Here is a 16,976-nt window from a genome sequence, read left to right as displayed (position 1 = left end):
TGCAGCTCAATTATTTCAATTGTCCTACATGTCTTCTTAGCGTCATATAAGGTAAAGCACTGCAGTCTGTACTGCAGTGTAGGGCAGAGTGGCATAGCACCATTATAATTATCATATTTGAGAAAAAATTATTAAAAAAAAAACATGTACATTAATCTAAATCTATATAATAAATATATGCTTTTGGGAATGGCACTGAACCTTAAACAACAAACGCTGAAACAATCACTTCTTGATTGTGAACAGCGCACTCTTGACTTGCAAACTACACATATATGTATGTCGTGATGTTTGGTCAGTTTTACGGCAGGAGCTGTCACTCTGGAAACGGGTAGGAGGGTACGCTGAACAAGGCGGAGGCATTGCAGTATTGTTGCTGCGTAATTAGTGTTATTGTTTATAATAACAGTTTAAAACTATTTATATTGTATTTAACTTATGTTAGCCATGTTTAATAACGACAACGAGGCCGACAGAACCATATTTGTAGGGAATTTAGATAGCAGTGTAAAAGAAGAGATACTATTCGAGCTTTTTTTGCAGGTATTGCTGCTGTGTGTGATGCGATGGAGTGCCCGGTGTTAATTTGCTGTATATATACCAAAGTACATAAATGCGTGTTCGGTGCATAACATTGTTTGCAAGTTTGAAAGGCGTTTATTGGATGTGAATACGAATGCCAGCTGTCAGATCAACGTGTCCTTCTGTGAGGAAGGCCAGTTTAACCATGTCTAACTTGAATTTGTAGACCCGAATATCGTCATATCTCTAAAGTCTTTATGGAGACCAGCAAGGTGCTGTTTTTTATTTACTTTTATTCTTAAAACCAATTTGCAATGGATTTTAATATGTAGTCGTTTTAGCACGTCTTAGTCATACAATTAGCAAGTAATGCATTTAAAGTTTAACTAGTCATTTGACTCAATTAAGAGTAAAGGATTGGAAATAAAAGTGCAGTCATTTATAATTATGATGAATCTTGTGTTCTTGAAATGTGAGGGCTATTGTCTGGTATAATGCCAGCAGGTGCCATGATGAGCTTCCCCACACAAGTGCACCTGAAGCCTGACTTGCACACCCCAGCCATTCAGTCTTGAACTCTCTGCAAGTAGAGTCTGCCAGTTGTGGCAAATTATTATGATGTGGTGGACTGGTGTTCAGTGGGGACTGTCTTATACCACCAAACTTATTTTTTAAATTTTTACTTGAGTCAGATTTGAATGTGCAGTAGGTCCCCTGGGTGAAAGGCAGAACCCGGTGAATCTGCCTGCTATCATCCAGCCCTCCACCTTACCTTTTTATAACCTGGGGTTCAATATCCAGAAATTGAATGCTGACTGTGCTAATACAAAGAAATGTTATAAAAGTAATGATGATCTTGAAAAGCAGTTACTTAAAATTAAGTTTCAACTAATATAAACATGTTATTGAGGTGTGTTAGAATAATGTGGGTAAACCTCATCAGGGTTTGTTTATGTTCTTGCTAGAACTGCCACCTTTTTTTTTTTTTTTTTTTTTTTTTTAATATTTAGTTGTTGCCAATTATTTTTATTTTCTCCCAATTTGGAATGGCCAATTATTTTTAGGCTCAGCTCACTGCTACCACCCCTGCGCTGACTTGGAATGGCGAAGACGAACACACGCTGTCCTCTGAAGTGTGTGCCATCAGCCGACCGCTTTTTTTCACACTGCGGACTCACCATGCAGACACCCGAGCTACAGCATCGGAGGACAACGCAGCTCTTGGGCAGCTTACAGGCAAGCCTTCGGGTGCCCAGCCAGACTACAGGGGTCGCTGGTGCGCGGTGAGCCGAGGACACCCTGGCCGACCTAACCCTCCCCCCCCCCCGGGCGACGCTCGGCCAATTGAGCGCCGCCCCCTGGAAGCTCCCATCCTCGGTCGGCAAAGGAATAGCCTGGACTCTAACTCACGACGTCAAGACTATAGGGCACATCCTGCACACCACGCGGAGCGCCTTTACTGGATGTGCCACTCGGGAGCCCCCTGAACTGCCACCTTTTAAAGATAATGAGGGTTTCAATTTTAAAACTAATTTATGTTGGGTCTAGCCAAGGTTACCAGAAAAGTGGCATTTATCTGTGTCTGACATGTTTAATTTGCTCTGGAGGAATGAATGTCCATTCTTTCCCTTCAGGGAAATCTGGGGTGGAAATCTGCCGCATAGCCTGTTGGCTTAATTATGATTGTAATTTGTGCAGTTTTGTATACAGAAGCACGTGTCAACCGATCACCTGCTTTCAGCCTACTATCAGTTTGACTAATCCAAGTCTGCCATCTGTCATATGCTGGCCAGAATAGCTTTGAATACCGCAATGTTATGGATACCATTAGCATAGGAGTGCAAACAAAGGTTTTCTAACCTGATACTTGCACTAGCAATGCTGTATTATCACTGGCCCCTCCTCTTTCTTTTGAAAATCACTTGGCTCTTGTATACTTCAGTTTGGATTAGGCAGATATTCTAAAGACAGTGCAACAGATGAAAAGTTGTGTCTGCTTCCTGGTACCCATCACATCATGTGTTATAGTTCAAACTCAATCTAGCGTAGCAGCAATCAGACTGTGATTTGCAGGAAAGATACCAGGGTACAGAAGTCCATCTATAGCATTGCATTTTCAATATTTGAAATCCTAATTAAACTAGTGAAGAACCAAAAGATGTATATAATGCTAATAAGAGGTAAGGAAATGTATTTAATTTAAAACATTGGTTAGCACTCCTGCAATACATTAATTTGTAATGCAAGAGGTAGCCCAGTAACATTGAAATGTCTTAGTGATACAGGACTAATCAGCTTCAGCTACTGCAGACTACGTTTTCCAGCTGTTCAGCTGGACACAAGAAAAAATAATAATTTATGTAAAACCTGGACAGGCTGAATCCTTAAATGTATAAAGCTGTAGAACAGCTACCTGTAAACATAAAATAGCTACTATATGTTGATGCAACTGACAGCTGGATCTGTTGTAAGTTTGGTATTAGATAAATACTTGACAAGTGTACTGATGAGGCATTATCCAAGTCTGCTTTCTTTGCTGCGACTCAGAATAATTCCAGAATTGACATTTTGATGCCTGAATGTTATTTATATAATAATGTTGGATAACTTCTACTGAAAAAGTATAGGATTGTTAATTCATATTAATTCAGTTTGTTTGGCTCAAAGAATGTAGCCATAGTGAATAGATTATCTGCATATGTGACAATACAATTTCCTCTGCACCTATAATTGTTTTTTGTCATGGAGTGATCATGTGAACATTTGACTTTTTTTTTTTTTTTAGGCTGGACCTTTGACCAGAGTTACCATTGCAAAAGATAAGGATGGAAAACAGAAATCGTATGGCTTTGTTTGCTATAAGCACAGAGAGGCTGTGCCTTACGCCATAGCTTTACTGAACGGAATCCGTTTGTACGGAAGACCAATCAAGCTCCAGTACAGATTTGGTGAGTTATTTTTGTATGTTATGTGTTGAACCTGTATTTTTTTTTATATTAGTACCATCCAACTGACATCCTCTGAATTACACTTTGTAACACAATTTTTGTTCCTGGGTAGTAAGTGTTATTTCCTAATTGCTTATGCCTCAAAAGTATAGAAAAAGCCTATTATTCCCCACAATCTTTGCTTTTGTGACCAGGACAGTGATATTTTGAAATTTACCTATTTCCAATGAGAAAACGGGCGAATTTGTGTCTTTTCGTTCACATAAAGTCAGAAAAAAACAACAAAAAACAACCAAATTAACATGTATTTATACTAAAGTAATACAAAATTGACTACAAAAGAGATTTATACTTTCACGAATCAGCCCCCAAATGTAGTCTCCCATCATGTTCTCGTTATACTGTCCTTGGTAGCGGCGTTCAAAGTCCAGTATATCCTGGTGGAAGCGCTCGCCTTGCTCCTCCGAGTACGCTCCCATGTTCTCCTTGATTTTATCAAGATGAGCATCTCAAGGATATGGACTTTGAGGGACATCCTACAGCCCATTGTGCCGTAGTTCTTCACCAGAGTCTCAAACAGCTCCACATAGTTTTCGGCCTTGTGATTGCCCAGGAAGCCCCGAACCACTGCGACAAAGCTGTTCCAAGCCGCTTTCTCCTTACTAGTGAGCTTCTTGGGGAATTCATTGCATTCCAGGATCTTCTTTATCTGTGGTCCGACGAAGACACCTGCTTTGACCTTTGCCTCAGACAGCTTAGGGAAGAAGTCTTGAAGGTACTTGAAGGCTGCCGACTCCTTATTTAGAGCTCTGACAAATTGTTTCATAAGGCCCAATTTGATGTGCAGTGGTGGCATCAGCACCTTCCGGGGGTCCACCAGTGGCTCCCACTTGACGTTGTTCCTCCCCACAGAGAACTCGGTCCGCTGTGGCCAGTCCCGCCTGTGGAATTGTGCCTTGGTGTCCCTGCTGTCCCAAAGGCAAAGATAGCAGGGAAACTTGGTAAAACCGCCTTGGAGACCCATCAGGAATGCCACCATTTTGAAGTCTCCTATGACCTTGATGCCATCTCAGAAAAATGCAGATATGTATCCACTTAGGCAGCTGGAACTAAACTGAACTGGTGGGCTTAAGGCCCCTGTATTTATACTACTATTTATATAACTGGAAAGTTCTAGAAAGGTCTAGAAGTTACTCCAAGTTTCCTCAGCACTGAATCTATCTGGAATGTTCTGGAAAATAGGTACATTTCAAAATATCACTGTCCTGGTCACAAAAGCAAAGTTTGTGGGGAATAATAGCCATTTTCTATACTTTTGAGGCATAAGCAATTAGGAAATAACACTTACTACCCAGGAACCAAAAAAAAAAAAAAAATTGTTACACGGTGTTATCCTTGTGGTCGGCAGGAACAAGGAGATCTGTAGTTCTTCTTTTTTTTTTTTTTAATACAAATTACAAGTCTGAACCTGTGTCAGGGTCACAGGATAATTGATGAGGCTATTATGGATCCTTAGGGAAGGGCCCCATCTGCTGCAAAGGATTGTTGCTCTTTTCTAATGATACAATTTTAGAAATCTCATAGGCAGAAGTGATTGGAAAATCACTGTTGTTAGTTAACTGTGGCTTCCATAAAAAAACAGATTTAATTGTACCTGCTTTATTTCAAATAAAATTGCTGAGTCAACCACCTGCATATTGTAATTTGGGTTTCTTTGAGATTTTTAGTAAACCACCTGTCACCCAGTGGCAGAATGTAGCAAACTCATTTTGTTTCTCTGAATTGAAAGCTTAATCCAAAATGTCTTTAATTGCCTCCTTATGCATCTAGAAAAATACAGCCCTTTCTCCCCAGCAAGGGTATTACCTGGGAGTCCACTATGCCAAACTGTATAAGTCCCACTACTGGAGAGATGGGCATTTAGAAATGTAATGTTTACCAGTAAATAACCCTCTAATGGGGGGAGACTACTTCAACTGCATATGCATCTATAATCTGTACTGTAAATGGTTCCAGATTAGGTGTTGATATTTAGGTTTAAGGTGAAAATCAATAAAACATTCACACTGCAATTTATTTGATACATGAGCAAAATAAAATGTGAACAAAATAAAAATCTATTTTATTTCTTTTTATAGGCAGCTCCCATACACCTGATGCAGGTAGTTCTTATCCAGGTTCAGACAACAGCCCATGCAGAACTCCTCAAGGCAGTTGTAGGTGGGTGTTTCATAATACAAACAGGGGGTTCTAATGCACATCTCTCGTCCGTGAACCCATTACAGTACTTGTAGTAAACATACAGCCTAATGTTTAAGGACAATGTGTGAGTGTGTTATTGAAGCATCCTCTAGTACTCCTTTTTTAACTGACATCTTATTACAGAAAACAAAATGTTAATGTTTCAAGGTTTCAGATAAGTAATTCACTCATTTAGGAACCTGTATATTAGTCAGATTGTTTTTAATTTTATATAACAAATCTGCAATTTTAGCACTGGCATAATTCCCTACAAAGATGCATTCTATAATTTTGGAATATTGGTATTATCTACACAAATGCCATTGCCACACTGTTTGTTAAAACATCATACAGTACCATTTGTGTACTAATATTGCAGGATTTTATAAGCACTGTAGACATTGACCTTAGCATTAGTGTGTAATCCAATATAGCTGTCATATTGAGGTCAAATGAAATTTTAGGTAATGGGTCCTATTCACAAAGCTTTCACTCATAAATAAAATTATAACTATTAATTAGTCATTTAGCAGACTTTTTATTCAAATCGACTTACAGAGACTAGGGGGTGAACTATGCATCAACTGCTGCTGCTGCTGCTTCAGAGTCACTTGCAATAGGACCTTGGTTTTATGTCTCATCCAAAGGAAATTATCTATTGAAGTCTGGAGTAATATTTTTTTTTTATTATTTTTATTAAAAATTTAGTTGTTGCCAATTATTTTTATTATTTTTTTCTCCCAATTTGGAATGGCCAATTATATTCTAAGCTCAGCTCACCGCTACCACCCCTGTGCCTTCGCCACACCCCTCGGGAGTGGCGAAGACGAACACATGCTGTTCTCCAAAGCGTGTGCCGTCAGCCAACCGCTTTTTTTCACACTGCAGACTTACCATGCAGCCATTCAAGAGCTACAGTGTCGGAGGATAACGCAGCTCTCAGGCAGCTTAGAGGCAAGCCCGCAGGCGGCCAGACTCCAGGGGTCGCTAGTGCGCGGTGAGCCAAGGACACCCTGGCCGACCTAAACCCTCCCCCTCCTGGGGCGACGCTCCCTAGGAGCTCCCGTTCACTGTAGGACCGGCGACGTCCAGGCTATAGGGCACATCCTGCACTCCACGCAGAGCGCCTTTACTGGATGAGCAACTCGGGAGCCCCCTGGCGTAATATTTTAATTGCCCATAAAGAAAACAATTTTAAGACACTTCAAGGAATGCATGTACAGTTATTTTTATTTATCACTCATAACACAGCTTGACTGAACTCTAGTGCTGTATATTTAACTCAATGTGATATATTTTTTAAAGGAATGATGGTTATCCTGAGGTTTCTCTGTTCCCAACTCCTCCCTTCACAGCCAACACTTGTGTATCACAAGAATATTTCTACTGGCAACATATGGTATGTTACCCAACATCAAGCCTCTTGTATTGTACAATAATATGAAGTTGGTGGATAATGCCACAGTAGCAAGGCAGGCTGTAAAGTAGATGTATTCTAGTTGTGTATTGTGGTCCATTTTACATGCATTGTGATATAATTATACAAGACAGCATATTGCATCTTTGTTCAAGTTATTACTGCTAAAAACAAAGTATCATCCGCTATAATAGAGCTCAATTCTGGAGAGCCTCAGTTCAAGAGAGATCCTGCAATAGACCAAGGATGTGTGACACTGGTGCCTAGCATAGCAGATGCGATTCAGCTATACGTCATTTCATTACTTAACAGGGTGGTTATTTTAAGGGCCCTGTGCAAAGGAAAATGACAACAAAACACTGACATAATAATTGACAATAATTAAACTGCTCCTCTATGCAACTAAGTTGTTTCTTACTAGTTTGAAACATTCATTGTTTCCCAAGTGCTTCAAAATAGGGTCCTAATGGCTGGTTTCACAGACCCACTACCACCTATTCCTAAAGTTAACAAGGTAGTTCAAGATTATTTCTAATCTGGCTCTGTGAAATGTGTTTAAATCATTTAACCATTCCTATAAAATGTTCACAGTATTAAAGTACTGTAATGGACAATATATCATAATATCTTGGTTATTACCAGGACAACACTGACACTTTGCATTAATTCAGAGTGTTCATGATAGATTAAGGGCACTTTCACACCTAGTTCTTTTGACCCTTTGATGCAGATTGAAGTGCATTTTGGTTTGTTTGGAGTCATATGAAACCTCAGAGAACCACGTAATCGTACCAGGGTGCGCATCAAACCAAGTGAACTGAGATCACTTGAAATGGTGGTCTCGGTTTGCTTGGAAGTGGACTCGGTACGTTTGCCACTTTGCTCCTTTTGAATTTTTTGCAATGTGAAACCAAACGTACTCCAGTTCACTTGGAAATAAACCACTCCAAACAGCGAAGCAAATTGTAGAAGTGGCGTACTTCACCAAGCACCAAGGAAAGTGACTCGCCACTGTCACACATACACAACACAGGGCTGGTCAAAACCCACACACACACAGTACAATGACACATACACACCAGACATGAACACCATAATGTCACATGTACACAACAGCACATCACTAAAAAAATAATGTGGGGCCGATTTACAACCCGGGGCTATTCAATGAAGTTACGCAAATTCCTGTGCTATTTCAGCATACACATTCTTTAAGCATAATAGCAAAACTGTCACAAGGCAACGAAAAGTCATAGGAAAAATATGAAATGACAATTGAATAATTATTTAGCACATGTATTGCGTGTTGGTTCATTATAATTGCGCCATAAAAACTCGCTGGGAAAACATTGTGTCAAGACAGACTGGTACAGACATTGGTGTTGCATTTGCACTGATCTATCTGAATTTAGTAAACAGGTTGTTTATATCTGTATCTCCTCATACTGTCACACGTACACTATTATTACTATCATTATAATCATCATCAATAACAGCTAAATTGCAATTTGTTGAATGTACAATATTTAAATATTTTCCATAATCTTAATTGTCTCTGGTAGAAAAAACTGTGGTCAATAAGGCACGCGTTGCTTTCAAACAAGCAAACTTGAATTCACTTTAAAAGAAACGCAAGTTCGCTTGAATTTTTCTGATGTGAAACTAACCAAAGCAAACCTGAAAAAAATGTGTTAGTTTGCAAGTGGACCATGATTTGAATCTCCTGCAAGTGAACTAGATGTGAAAGTTCCCTAAAAGAGCACAGCTGCGGGGCTCCCGAGTGACGCATCCAGTAAAAGCGCTCGCTAGAGTGCAGGATGCGCTCTATAGCCTGGACGTCGCCAGTTCGAGTCCAGGCTATTCCACAACCAACCGTGGACGGGAGCTCCCAGGGGGCGGCGCTCAATTGGCCGAGGGAGGGTTAGGTCGGCCAGGGTGTCCTCAGCTCACCGCGCACCAGCGACCCCTGTAGTCTGGTCGGGCGCCTGCAGGCTTGCCTGTAAGCTGCCCAGAGCTGCGTTGTCCTCCGATGCTGTAGCTCTGAGGCGGCTGCACAGTGAGTCTGCAGAGTGTAAAGAAGCAGGCGGCTGACGGCACACGCTTCGGAGGACAGCGTGTGTTCATCTTCGCCCCTCCCGAGTCAGCGCAGGGGTGGTAGCGGTGAGCTGAGCCTAAAAATAATTGGGCATTTGATATGGTGTGTGAATTGGATGTTTACAATATGTTGCAAGGTAGATTGAAAGATGGCAGCTATTGATGTGTTGCTCCGGTTTTTAATATTTCATGTTTTAGATTGTTACATATTGCTCTGGAAGAAATCACTTGGGGAGAATTCACCTAATGTGAAGTGGAAAAGCCTGCAACCTGCTCTCCACCACAATCACGTCAACCGGAGGCTTGAAACCATTATTAGACTCGGACATTGGTGTTCTTAAGTAGATAAATAGAATGCTTATTCTGTAGCACAGGATACAACAGTTCTTAGCACAGCTTCACAGGGGGGGGCGGGGTACGCGAGACAAATCCTGTAATGGCGGACAACAGATTTTTTTTTACCACATTGTAGTACTTTGTAGGACTTACCAATCCAATTAACAATGTTGAATCTTCTTTCAAATAAAACCACATGTGTACTGGTGTACGCTTCCTTTCTGTTTACACTATAAACAACGCGTTGAGCGCACACATGGCTAATTTACATATTTAAATAGCAGGGCCGTGGTTCAGTCTGTAGGCTAAAAATAAATAAATAAATGAAATAAATAAAAATATTGTCATTGTATGATGTTGCTTCATTTAAAAATGTGTAGTATTTACTTGGTACGTTTACTTTCTGGAGTTTAAATGTTCAGTGTTGTATCTAAGTTTATGTTTTTTAAATAACAGTATTATGGAGTTGAGCAGGCAGCTGGGCCGCCCTAGACAGTGAAATCACTCACTCGTTCTGCGCTGGAGCTGGAGCGATCTTTATCTTTATCTTGCAATGCTGTATGTGCTTTATGTTTTCCATGTACAGTAATTGGCTGAACTCTAGTCCCTCCTCCTTCCCTGTATGCATTCTGTTCCAGCAAATCGAGGCTTTTTTCTTTTTTAAATGACCCGCTTAGCAGCGTAAAGGAATATCCGGTAGAAAGTGTTCTGAGGGTATCAGATGATTCTAGGGCATTTGCCAAGCACTCCCACCTTTCACTTTCAGGGCTTGTCAACTCTACGAAATCAACCCACCCTGACCCTAACCTTAGGCAAACCCAGCCCTAAAACCTAACCCTAAGCGAATACCTAACCATTAAAAATCACCTGATGCCCTCAGGACACTTTCTAGTGGATATTCCTTTGTACTGCACCCACATAAAGCCTTTTGTAACAAAGTCCTATTGGTTCATTGTAAAATACAGAATAGCATACCCTCTGTGTATGGGCTGCATTGTTTACTAATCGGTGTAGTTTTACTGTAATCTGTGATTAAAAAGCTGGCCCGTCCATTGGTAGGTAGGCATTTTTTATTATTTTCAGTTAACAACAATGATTACTTAAGCCTAGTAATTAGAAAATACATTTTTTTTTCTTTTATCATAGGTATATTATGACCCTATCTCAGATGGGGGTACGCAGTAGACTAGATTTTTTGGAAAGGGGTGCAGGGCCTAAAAAGTTTGAAAACCACTGCTTTAAGTGATCCTGCTAGTTAAGATGTTTGAACTGCATAAGTCACTGCTCCTGATGAGCAGACATACTGACACCTCCAAAAACTGACTCCCACGAAACCACTGTGCTTATATATGCGGTACAACTCTACCAACTTGTAACGTTTTACTCATTTTATATAAACACTCTACATATGTACTATTGTATATTTTATACAAAAATACATTCTTAATTAACAATACAATAGCAAAAATAAATTATATTTAAAAAAAACCTTTAAGCCATCTTCCGGGTAAGCTTTTGTTTATTTTAAACAGTGACGGTTTTCCATCACAGTCGCCACTAAACAAAGTAATTTGAGAAAAGACAATACATTTTACTATTTTTGTGAGTTTTGTCCAGCTTGGCTTGGATTGTGGTATCCTGATCAAATGTCCATGTACAGTAGTCCATTGCATATCTGACTGTGGTGGGACCAGAGTAAGGGCGGATATGTAAGAAGTCGGATAAATGGGGATCCCGAGTGGCGCATCCAGTAAAGGCGCTCCGCGCAGAGAGCAGGATGTGCCCTATAGCCTGGAGATCGCACGTTCGAATCCAGGCTATGTCACAGCCGACCGTGACCGGGAGTTCCTGGGGGGCGGCGCACAATTGGCTGAGCACTGCCCGGGTAGGGAGGGCTTAGGTCGGCAGGGGAATCCACGGCTCACCGCGCATCAGCGACCCCTGTGGCCGATAGAGCGTCTGTGGTTCTGCAGTGGAGCCGCCAGATCTGTGTTGTCCTCCGGCACTATCGGTCTGGTGGCATTGCTGTGGATCTGCAGTGCGAAAAATGACGGCTTGGCAGGAGCACGTTTCGGAGGACACGTGTTCCAGCCTCCGTTTCCCGAGTCGGTGGGGGGGTTGCGAGCGGTGAGCCGAGGATACAGATAATAATTGGGCATGCTAAATTGGGGTGAAAACCAGGGTAAAATAATAATTGGCGACGACTAAATTTTAAAAAAAAAGTCGGATAAATGAATCCTGTTTTAAATACCATGATACACAGCTGTAATAATGACTATATTCACACAATTATTGTTTTGTGATTCAGCTTTTTATCAGGGATCTCCCCTAAATCCCTTGTTTAGAAAGATACAGGGTATTAATGCTTGTGACAGGGTAGCCGTCTACCTTGTGGGTGCGTGCATTCGCTGCTGAGTGACAGGCTTACTCACTGTTCAGTTGATAGAGAGAGAGAGAGACACACACACACACACACTATTTAGCCCAGTTGGCTCTGGTGTTGCAGCCGTGCGGTAAATAATAAATGGAACCTTTTTATACCTGACGCCCCACTGGAACACACCTATCTGTTGATTTGGATTCTACACTTGGTAATCACACACAGCAGGCAGGCTGTCCAGGCAGCATCAGGTACTTAATTAATTAATTACAATAAGTACACACTATTTACAATATACATTTACACAAAAAAAAAAAAACACTTCATGTGCAGGGCTACTGTCCTGCCACCGTGTTGTATACACTTACATTAGTGTCGGGTAATTTACACAGTAGCAAAATTCATACGTTTACAAAAAAAAAAAAAAAATCAATTGTAAGCACAACTCGCTTTCGCTTTCCTGTATCCGGTTTGCATTAGCGCTGTGCACGTGGGTGACTTTGCTGAAGAGCTTGATCCTGGCGGGTATGTGACAGGCGGATACACAACGGATTACTGTAGTTTATGATTACCAGATTTCCACAGTGAAAAACAGTAGCAACTCTGAAGCCGTTAACAAAAATAACAGTATATAAAATAACACAATAATAATTATAAAAATTAAACATCGGGTGCATTTATAGCAGATCAAAACAACTCACTATTTTCTTTATATTGCCATCTAGTGAAAACATGTTAAATGTACAAAAAGTCAGATTTAAAAACAAATAGATCAGCTATTACCATTTAAACATATGGTATACACATAATCAGAATGGTTAAACAAATAATCAGTAAGATTGTATGTTTTACTTTTGAATGGCGCTAACAGACAACCTAATACATTACTATTAGCAAAACCGGAATGATTAACAATTTTACTTTTTCCGACCGAGACAAAAAATGAAAACTGGTTTGCAACTATTGCGACAGGCGCAACACTTTAGTAAACCTACCCCTTCGTTTTTATAATTGCAATACTGGCATACCATAAAGGTCACAGCAAGACTTATCAAAGTTTTTCAGTGTACTGTGCATCATAAAACAGACATAAGCAAAACACACTTTCTCATAGTTCAGGTACAGTACAGTGTAACAATCGCATTTATATTTTTTTTCAACAAATGCTAATGTTTCCTTCAACCCCCCCCCCCCCCCCCTCCAACCTAAAACAGAGAATTGTTTCCTGTCAACCCCATGGATGGAATTGCTGTGTCCCATTGTTTAAATATATCCATTTTACTAATATGTCCATAGTGTAATATGATTGTTCAAGGTTGCTAGTGTCTAGCAATAAGGGGTTGAATTAGACACTGTTAACCTCCTGACTGTGTTCTTAACAGAGTTAATACCCTCTAGTCAAGGTTATTTAAAATATGAACTCGAATTGTCATAACAGTATTGGTATAGATGTGTATTAAAATGTAATATGCTTATTTTTCTAATGTTATATTTCTACACTAAAGGATACATGCTTATTATGTTTTTATTCTAGGCATCAGGTTATGCAGCCCAGCAGTGTTCCTTTGATGCTCATATGGCTCAGCAGCAGTATTACCTCACTAATGCAATGACCCAGCAAGCCACAATGATGCCCACGCCTGTGTTCCAAAGCACCGTGCAGGACATCAGAGCTGGCCCGAGTTATTGTATCTGGGAGAACCTACAGCATAACGGAAATGAAATGGAGCAAAACGAAGGACAGTTGGAAAACGACAGTGACAGAAGTAGAGAGAGACGTCATAAAAAGAGTCGTGTTTCCAAACATGCATACAGAAAGCACAAGACCAAGCAGAAGTCAAGCTGATCTGTTTGGATTTGCAACCCTGTCTTTAAACACTGCACCTTATTTTGTAAGGCATATGAAATCCTTAAAATAATATTTCTTTTTTTAATGTCTTCTTGGAATAACAAAATTATTAGAGTTTCTGCTTGTAAAGGCATTTACCCTGTTACATATCAATGTGCGTGTGTTTCAAATGGGTGAAAGGGTTATCATCTGTTGTTTATTTATCTATATAGAGAATGTTAGTAGGATGAATTGTAATGTTTCACATTATTTGTTCTTATAACTTTATATTTAAGTACAAATATATTGTTTTATATTATTGCATCACATGCTGATGGTTTGTTACATTTTGGCATTTAAAGAACATTTGTTTATAAGATTTATTTAAAAAAAATGTGAAATTAATTCATACAAATTTGTTTAACCAATTTGAGGGGAACACTGTTTTGGCAGTAAACTATTATGTAAAGAAGTTGTTTGTAATTTGTTGTTACTGGGCAGCAAATCTAAAAAGAGAGAGTCTGTAGAAGAGTATCCCTGCACAGTATGCAGGGTGGGGCTCAATTATTATTATTATTATTATTTATTTCTTAGCAGACGCCCTTATCCAGGGCGACTTACAATTGTTACAAGATATCACATTATACATTATTTCACATTATACAGATATCACATTATTTTTACATACAATTACCCATTTATACAGTTGGGTTTTTACTGGAGCAATCTAGGTAAAGTACCTTGCTCATGGGTACAACAGCAGTGTCCCCCACTGGGGATTGAACCCATAACCCTCCGGTCAAGAGTCCAGAGCCCTAACCACTACTCCACACTGCTGCCCCAATGGATGTAGGATTCAATAAGACAGATGGATCTGGACCAATGACCCTTTATCCTAAAAGTATATATGATTAATTTCAGAAAAACTTTCTAATCACATGTCTTTCTCTGGATAATGAATTTCAAAATGTCATACAGTACAAGAAAACTAATTTCCTTAGATTATGTTATACAGTTTTTTGCAAGATGCTTTTATGACTGGGAATAATTTGCTGCCACTTGGATTTCAGAAATGCAGCTAGAGAGTAACAAATGTATGTTTTCATAGACTTGTACACATTGCATTTAGGTTAACATGGTTGGCATACAGTGTATCTATTTGCATAATATGTATTGTCATGGGAAGTGTTCAGCAGCAGGGTGCTGAGAATGTGTTATTTAATACATATATTCATCAAATTAAAAAAGAGAAAATGTTTGGGTTTTTTTGTAATTATTTTTATTGCATATTTTAAGTTTGGAAAACACAAGTAAAAGTACTTTTTTTGTTAAATGTATTGACTATGCATATATGCAGCATTTATCAGTATTTATCACATGTACCTACTGTACAGTCAGTGGGCACCACTAAATCACATGGTTAATAGTAGCTGTAGCTTTTATTTGATTGTCTGGGCATACACAGTTGCAAATAAACATGGATCTATCCATTTTAAGGCTACAAAGGCCAGTACTTGCCTTTTGTATCAAGTTTGCTGCAAGCTCAGTTCTACCACAATTCTACCACATAAAAAGTCCAACAATCTTCAGTTCTGCCCAGCTGTACCTGAACTTATTTAAAATGTAATTTACATGTAACGCCCAGAGCACCACTCTCATTGGACGCCACACTGTAACTGCATCACGTGAGGATAGAGCGTGAGGCAGTCTATTCTATGCACAATCCTGCTGTAACAAGGAATTTACTGTATCGGCACATGATATTAGGCTGGAAACAACACATAGGGAATAAGCGTGTAGGTGATCAGAATCGCTTTAATTAAATAAAATACATACTTACCGTAACTGCGTGAGATTTGATTTGCATTACTGAATTTACTTGTAAAAAAAAAAGTAAATAAGTGATTTTCGTATTGTAGAGTCAAGGACTGACGAGGAAGTCGTATAGAGAGTCCTGTCATTATTTACTAATCGTATTGTTGTAACGCAACCAAGCTGTCGAAATCATATTTGTTTAGAAATGGCTCGCACGAGAAACAGTGTATTGGAAACAAGGTAAGGAAGGTGAATCAGTCGTGTTTATTATTATTATTATTATTATTATTATTATTATTATTATTATTATTATTATTATTGAAGTGGTTAGGGTAACTTATAAATTAGATGTTTAATAATGAATTTCCTTAAACTAATGCCTTATTGCTGCGTTTCAACAGAAATATACACCTTAAATGTACAGTAGTTGTCAGGATTAAAACAAAATACATACTGTATCCTTAAAATTACTTTTACTACTGTCTGGATGATCAGTATTTCAGATTCACAGGGTAGTATTGAAAAAGGCTTATGTAATGCATTAATCTAAATGAAATGTTAACTCAGTTACACATGGTGGAGATTACAATCGCCAAGGTGATAAAGCGAGAGTCATGCAGGGTAAGGATTGGCAGTTTTACGAACACGGGGGATTGTGTCAATGGAGCATGCATTGGAGATACAGTATTAGTCAATAGCAGTGCGAGTGGGTACGATACAGTACAATCTATACAAGTTGTCAACCATGCCGAATTTTACAATTATATTTAATATGTATAATTGCTATTGGCAACTTTGTTTAAATGCACTGTCATTCACATGAATGATTTGTTAAACAAATGGAATTCTACAATATCATATATAAAAAATGAGTCTTCTAGTTGGAAGTCAGATTCAGTCTCAACAGGCAAGGCCACAGATCTGACAGATTGAAGTGAAAGTACCTTGTAGGTCTTGCAGACTTTCCTACTTGTTAACTGTGCCAGGCTGCATAGGAGGCCCATCTGTACAACTCGCTGTACACATAAGCTTTATTTATAATTTAATTAGTATTTACTTTTGGCTATGGTGAATAGATGTGTACTGTAAGTACTGAAGTTAACTATGGGTAGATCACGAAAGATCTCCTGAATTTTGGCTGAACATGTTTTTTTTTTTCCTCTTTGTTCTTCTAGAACCTCAACCCTGAAAGGAAAGTTTCTTTTTTCAGCAGGGTGACATACTGGTGGTTCAACAGGTAAGGATCTCCACACCAATCCAATCAGCATTCATTTTTGTATTATTTTATAATACATTTAAAAATTTCAAATCTGTAGTGTGTTCTTTAAAAAGCCTTTTACAACATGACAAGTAAGGTTTTTCTTTTCATCAGAAAGAACACATTTACATAGGTAA

At 39.1% G+C, this 16,976-nt stretch overlaps 2 protein-coding genes across 6 annotated transcripts in view; both read left to right on the top strand.

The window, feature by feature from the left end:
• Window positions 1-317: 317 nt before the first annotated feature.
• LOC131738071 (splicing regulator RBM11-like) lies at window positions 318-15,024 on the top strand. Of its 5 annotated transcripts, XM_059031297.1 has the most exons (7): window positions 335-543; window positions 749-794; window positions 1,587-1,805; window positions 3,308-3,470; window positions 5,609-5,690; window positions 7,017-7,110; window positions 13,473-15,024. In XM_059031297.1, the coding sequence occupies exons 2-7, from the start codon at window positions 780-782 to the stop codon at window positions 13,782-13,784; spliced, it is 885 nt and encodes a 294-aa protein (XP_058887280.1). In that variant the 5' UTR covers window positions 335-543; window positions 749-779; the 3' UTR covers window positions 13,785-15,024. The 5 variants fall into 5 exon arrangements, with proteins under 5 accessions (XP_058887278.1, XP_058887280.1, XP_058887279.1 ...); XM_059031295.1 differs by lacking the exon at window positions 749-794 and having other exon boundaries at window positions 318-543; XM_059031296.1 differs by having other exon boundaries at window positions 335-794.
• Window positions 15,025-15,746: 722 nt separating this feature from the next.
• The window catches only part of LOC117406238 (multidrug resistance-associated protein 1-like), a gene marked incomplete at its 5' end in the record, with an annotated part of 33,156 nt that continues 31,926 nt past the window's right edge, over window positions 15,747-16,976 (top strand). Inside the window, 2 exons of the mRNA XM_059030581.1 lie at window positions 15,747-15,821; window positions 16,757-16,818. Of these exons, the coding sequence (XP_058886564.1) occupies window positions 15,747-15,821; window positions 16,757-16,818 (137 nt within the window). The remainder of the gene's footprint in view (window positions 15,822-16,756; window positions 16,819-16,976) is intronic.

The sequence above is a fragment of the Acipenser ruthenus genome, chromosome 9, assembly GCF_902713425.1.
Source record: "Acipenser ruthenus chromosome 9, fAciRut3.2 maternal haplotype, whole genome shotgun sequence".
In the NCBI taxonomy this organism is placed as follows: Eukaryota; Metazoa; Chordata; class Actinopteri; order Acipenseriformes; family Acipenseridae; genus Acipenser; species Acipenser ruthenus.
This window is presented reverse-complemented; position numbering and strand designations above follow the sequence as displayed.